At 44.8% G+C, this 6,590-nt stretch overlaps 1 protein-coding gene across 3 annotated transcripts in view; it reads right to left on the bottom strand.

The window, feature by feature from the left end:
• The window catches only part of PIAS2 (protein inhibitor of activated STAT 2), a 65,328-nt gene extending 59,519 nt beyond the window's left edge, over positions 1-5,809 (bottom strand). For 2 of the 3 annotated variants that reach the window (XM_073618944.1, XM_073618935.1), the window contains exon 1: positions 5,557-5,807. In XM_073618944.1, coding sequence (XP_073475045.1) covers positions 5,557-5,580 — 24 coding nt within the window. In that variant the 5' untranslated portion in view covers positions 5,581-5,807. Of the gene's footprint in view, positions 1-5,556 lie in introns of all 3 variants that reach the window. The other variant, XM_073618927.1, reaches the window with a different exon arrangement.
• Positions 5,810-6,590: the final 781 nt, after the last annotated feature.

A 6,590-nucleotide genomic window follows, 5' to 3' on the forward strand; every position in this document is an offset into this window, starting at 1 on the left:
TCATTAATCACCAGCACCTGCACTTTATTGAGAAAAGACCGAAGGCTAATGCTGGCCATACACTATACGAAAAATCGGCCGAAAAATCGTTCGTATAGACACTTCGTTCGTTTTTCGGCAAGTTAATGGGCACAAATCGATAATCGTTTGTGATGTTTTTGTGGGAAAAAAAACGAACGGGAAGTTTGGAAAATTTCTGCCGAACGTACGATAAATTGCAAGGTTAATGTGTTTCCCGTCCGAACTGTCTGCACTAGGTATATGTAAAAAAACGAATAAAAAATTATTTATTCATGTCCACTGAACAATTTATCGGTCATTATATGATGGCACGATCGTTTGCGGTCACGGTCGAACGTTCGTTTTTCGAAAATGGGTTCGGCCGATTTTCTGTATAGTGTATGGCCAGCATTAGTATTCACATATTTTATCCTGCTCAGGAACTTTGTGAAAATTGCATAGACCCGGGTCTCTTTTGATATGATTCATATGGGTGCGAGTGCATGAGTGATGGATGTATGTGGAATGTCAATGGTGGCCACCTGCACATAATAGGACCCCTGCCCTATTTTTAATACATGGTTTGTGGATAGTTGTACTGTATTTATTTTGACACAATAAAGTTATTTAGGTTCACAATAGCCTGTTCTTGAGCGGACCATCTTTTCTTGGGGGTTCCCTCTTGTTCCCCCTCTCCTTTCTCTGACACAGTTTATCTACCTGTAATTGTCATCCTTTGTGCATCTGTCATTAAAAAGATAATTAAAAAAAAAAAAGCCAACGACGCGGGGGCAGGGCTGAGTCCGGCATTCTGTGTCTATAGACGCAAATGCTAGACTCGGGAGCACGCCCGCATGGTAACCCCCCAGGAGAGCGCTCCTCCTAGGGGGTTATCTGATAAGAGGAGTCGCCGCAGAGGGACCCCAGAAGACAGTGTTCGGGGCCACTCTGTGCAAAACAAACTGCACAGTGGAGGCAAGTATGATATGTTTATTTTTTTTTTAAATATGCGAACCTTTACAATCACTTTAAGGGGGGATATGATCACCATGTATAAATATAAAAGGGGTCCATATAGTGAACTTGGTGTTGAGTTATTTACTTTACAGTCATCACAGAGGACAGGAGGGCACTCTTTAGGTCTAGAGGAAAAGAGATTTCATCTCCAAATACGGAAAAGTTTTGTCAGAGAAGGAGATGTGAAAATGTAGAATAGACTCCCTCCAGAGGTGTTTCTGGCCAGCTCAGTAGATTGCTTTAAGAAAGGCCTGGATTCTTTCCTAAATGTACATAATATAACTGGGTACTGACATTTATAGGTAAAGTTGATCCAGGGAAAATCCAATTGCCTCTCGGGGGGGGGGGGGGGGTCAGAATTGAATTTTTTCCCCCTGCTGGAGCAAATTGGATCATGCTTTGCTGGGGTTTTTCGCCTTCCTCTGGATCAACTGTGGGTGATTGTGTATATGGGATTGTATTTTTTTTTTTGTTTGAACTGGATGGACTTGTGTTTTTTTTTCAACCTGACTATGTAACTCAATGAGCTACCACAGTACCCTGGCATTTCATCGAGAACCACAAGGTGACAGCCACAAAGAATGTCAGTTCTTTTAGTTCACCGATTCACAGGAAATCTTTTTTTTTTTTTTGTTTTTTAAGCACTTCAGCCCCGGAAGGTTTTACCCCGTTCCCGACCAGGCCATTTTTTGCGATATGGTGTTCTTTTAACTGACTATATTGAGCGGTAGTGCGACATTGTACCCAAATAAAATTGATGTTCTTTTTTTTCCCCCACAAAGAGCTTTCTTTTGGTGGTATTTAATCACCTCTGCGGTTTTTATTTTTTGCACTATAAACCAACAATTCTGAAAAAAAAAAAAATAGATCTCTCTCTCTCTATCTCCCCCTCTCCCTCCTATCTCCTCTATCTCTCCTCTATCTCTCTCCTATCTCTCTCCTATCTCTCTCCTATCTCTCTCCTATCTCCTCTCTCTCCTCTCTCTCCTCTCTCTCCTCTCTCTCCTCTCTCTCCTCTCTCTCCTCTCTCTCCTCTCTCTCCTCTATCCCTCTCTCTCCTCTATCCCTCTCTCTCCTCTATCTCCTCTATCTCCTCTATCTCTCTCCTCTATCTCTCTCTCTCCTCTATCTCCATCTATCTCCTCTATCTCTCTCCCTCCTCTATCTATCTATCTCTATCTCTCTCTATACATACACACACACACACACACATATACATACTTTCTACTATAAAACAGATCCAGTAAAATAAATACAAAAAAATGTAGAAAAAAACTACATTTCTTCATCAATTTAGGCCAATATGTATTCTGCTACAAGTTTTTTGGTTAAAAAAAATAAATAAAATCCCAATAAGTGTATATTGGGGTCGATCCAGCTGGCGGATCGAGCTTGCCTTTTAATTACACAAAGCCACAGGTCTTCTTTACACACCAATGCAGCAAGTGATGCACCAAAACTTTGTCCGCTGAAAATACGGTTCTGACGCGGATATACCGAAGGCTTAGAACAGGGGAGGGGGGGGGGGCCTGTGTAAGTTCACCTTACCGATTTTTCAGTAAAGGTGAACTTACACTTTAAATGTGTTCCCTGGGTGTGTTCTAACTGTAGGGGGGGGGGGGGGGGATGGGCTGCCAGGGGACATGACAGAGATCACTGTTCTCCGATCACTGGGAACAGAAGATCTCTGTCAAGTCCCCTGTCAGAATGGGGAAATCGCCTTGTTTACAAAAAGGCAGTTCCCCTGATCTGCCTCTGTACTAGGCGATCGTGGGCGGACATCGAGTTACACCCGACCAGCGGGCACGCGCCCGCATAGGATTGCCACATCATCCCTTTAAACATGAACACATATGAATTACACAGGTTCTGAGGCCAATTTAATGCAGATAAGGCACCAAGTGAGTTTAATAACCACCTTAATCAGCTACAGAACCTGTGCAATTAACCCCTTCAGATCCGCGCTATAGCCGAATGACGACTACAGCACGGACCTACTTTGCCGGGAGGCCGTCAATAGACGTCCTCCCCTTTGCACGCTCCCCGCGTGCGCTGTGATCACCGAGTCAATGAGACTCAGGTGATCACAGATCGAAGGGGCCGATCCCGGCACCTTACCACGTGATCAGCTGTCAGCCAATGACAGTTGATTACGTGATGTAAACAGTAGATCAGTAATCATTTTTTTTTTTTTTTAAAAGCCGATCACCGGCTTCTGTGCAAGGGACATCTGTCCCAAAGAGGAAGATGCACAGCCATCTCAGCTGTGCCCACCAGTGCCACCAATCAGTGCCCACCAGTTCATAACAGTGCCACCTATCAATGCCCACGAGTGCCATCTATCAACGTCCACCAGTAGTGCCAATCAGTGCCACCTATCAGTGTCACCTACCAGTGCCCATCACTGCCACCTAAAGCTGCACGATTAATCATTAAGAATCAAAATCGAGATCTTTTTTTTTTCCTTCCCATCCTCAAAACAGCATGTCACCATTCTTTAACAAGTGCAGAGAGTTCTCACAGCTGGAAAAGAAAAAAAAAAATCTGGGCAACCTGCCAAGTTTTATCACAACACTGTGAATAAGTAGAAACAAAGTATCTTTTCCTTCTTTTATCAAAGGAAAGAACTCTGGCGTGTAAATGAGGGAGGTTTAACTATTTAAAGACCAAACCTTTTGTGACATTTGTTCATTACAAGTAAAAATCATTATTTTCTGCTAGAAAATTACTTGGAACACCCAAACATTATCTATCGATATAGATCGATATCTCGATAGATAGATCGATATCTATCTATCTATCTATCGAGATATCTATCTATCTATCGAGATATCTATCTATCTATCGAGATATCTATCTAACTATCGAGATATCTATCTATCGAGATATCTATCTATCGAGATATCTATCTAACTATCGAGATATCTATCTAACTATCGAGATATCTATCTAACTATCGAGATATCTATCTAACTATCGAGATATCTATCTAACTATCTATCGAGATATCCATCTATCGAGATATCTATCTAACTATCTATCGAGATATCTATCTAACTATCTATCGAGATATCTATCTATCGAGATATCTATCTATCGAGATATCTATCTATCGAGATATCTATCTATCGAGATATCTATCTATCGAGATATCTATCTTTTTTTTTTTTTTTTAGCAGAGACCCTATAGAATTAAATGGTGGTTGTTGCAATATTTTATGCCACACCGTATTTGCGCAGCGGTCTTTCAAACGCAATTTAAAAAAAAAACAAACACTTTAATGAATAATTAAAAAAAAAAAAAACACCACAGTAAAGTTAGTCCAATTTTTTTGTATAATGTGAAAGATTTTACTGCGGCCTATCGGTGTAGCCTCATCAGTGTACATCAATGAAGGAGAAAAATTACAAAATAAAATTACAATTAAAATTTAAAGTGGTTGTATAGTCTATTCTTTAACTTTTACCTACAGGTAAGCCTATAATAAGGCTTACCTGTAGGTGAAAAAAAAATATCTCCTAAACCTGTACGGTTTAGGAGATATTCCCCTTGCTATGAGCCGCTGACCGCAGCGGCGCATGCGCACAGGGGATTCTCGGCTGAAGGCCCGGCAGCTGCCGGACCTTGCCGGGTAATAAATCTCCCGCGCGCACGGGAGTGACGACATCGCGGCTCCAGCCACTCACAGCGCTGGAGCCGCGATACCCGGAAGACACGCCGGGGCAACATGACAGCTCCCTCGGCGTGGACCAGGTAAGATACCGACGCCTCGTTCTAAGGTAAGTATTTCGGGGCATACTAGCTCATTATGCCTTTTAGGGGTAAAAAAAAAAAAAACGTCAGCGGGTATACAACCACTTTAATAACAAAATATAATACAGTTTTGTATTTTTTTTTTTTTTAATTCGGTCTTTTTACATTTTTAACAAAAAATAAAAACCGCAGAGGTGATCAAATACCACCAAAAGAAAGCTCTATTTGTGGGGGGAAAAACGATAAAAATAATACGCAATTAATTTGGGTACAGTGTAGAATGACGGCGCAATTGTCGTTCAAAATGTGCCAGCGCTGAAAATTGGTGTGGGCAGGAGGGGGGTTTAGGTGCCCAGTAGGCAAGTGGTTAATGTGTGTTCGGGTTTAAGAGGGGTGAGGTGGCAACCCCCCTACTCCATATCATGCCACAGATTACTACCACCCCCCCTTTGCAGCACAGATTACCGCCCCCCAGCACTGTGACACAGTATCTCCCCTCCCCCCCAGTCAGTGTTTGTCAGTAGAAGACACTTCCCCCTCCCCCCTGGCACTGTGACACCGATTGCCCCCCTCCTCCTCCTCTGAACCAGACACCATGACAGATCACCCCTCCCCCTCCTCTCAGTACACAGCACACTCCCCCTCCCCCCCCTGTCCCCGGTACTATCTCTGGGCCCGGAGCGAGGAAAGACGTCACACACACACCGGGCCGCCTCCATCACTGCACCACCAGCGGCCGCCCTGCCCCCTTCTCCTCCGGTGTGGCCGCCCCTCCCCTCTCTCACCCTCAGCTCCTCGGGATCCGCCATCTTCTCCCGGTACCATTCCTGCGCTCGGCGGGGGATCACGTGACCTTGGGGCTTAAAAAAAAAAAAAAGCTCCGTGTGGGGGATGGGTTGCGCCGGGCACGCGCATATGCGCGCTCCCGCTCGTCTAAGTCCCGCCCTCCAAATAAAAATAAATAAATAACACGGCCACGTGACCCCCTTCGATCAAATTCCCCTGCCAGGCGGGACGGCTGAGCGTGTCATCCAATCAGCTCCTCCCCGAGTAAAAACAAAACAAAAAAAAAAAAGGGCGGGAAAATGCGCCTCAGGCCGGGGCATGAGGCAAATATGAGGCAGTGCTGAGTGTGACAGAAAAGACTGTGATCAAGGAATTGCACCCCCCCCCCTCTTACCTCAGAGGGGTAACCCCTATACATTCAAATGAAGAGTACCTCACATAACCAAAATCGTACACATCTAACTATAAGAGGTCATGCACAGTAGAAAGATTAAAAAAAAAACCTTTAGAAATGCTTGTCAAAAAAAACCACTAACATTTTAGTTTTTTTGCCAGCGTTTAGCAGCTTCAGTGTTAGGGCCCTTTCACACGGACGTGTCCTTGTACGGGCTCCACTTTGCTCGGCGGGGAATCGCTCCGTCGATCCCCGCTGAGCAGGCAGATGACAGGTCGGTCTCTGTACACTGTGCAGGGACCGACCTGTCAGAGCGCCGCTCTCCTCTATGGGGGATCGGATGAAGACGGACTGCAGAGTCCGTTTTCATCCGATCCCCCAGACGGATGGAAAAATAGGGTTTCCATCCGTCACACTTTAGCGGGTCGGATGTCAGCGGACATGTCACCGCTGACATCCGTCGCTCCATAGACCTGTATGGAGTGTCCGTTCAGGTCCGCCTAAAAGACTGACAGGCGGACCTCAACGGTCCGCCCGTGTGAAAGGGGACCTAAAGAGCGGGGCTGCCAGCGTCCTTAACAACCAGTGAATAGCCAGCTGCTGCATCCCTAGCAACGGATGAGTCATCACCTGTCAGTA

Source organism: Aquarana catesbeiana, linkage group LG01 (genome assembly GCF_042186555.1).
Source record: "Aquarana catesbeiana isolate 2022-GZ linkage group LG01, ASM4218655v1, whole genome shotgun sequence".
NCBI lineage: Eukaryota > Metazoa > Chordata > Amphibia > Anura > Ranidae > Aquarana > Aquarana catesbeiana.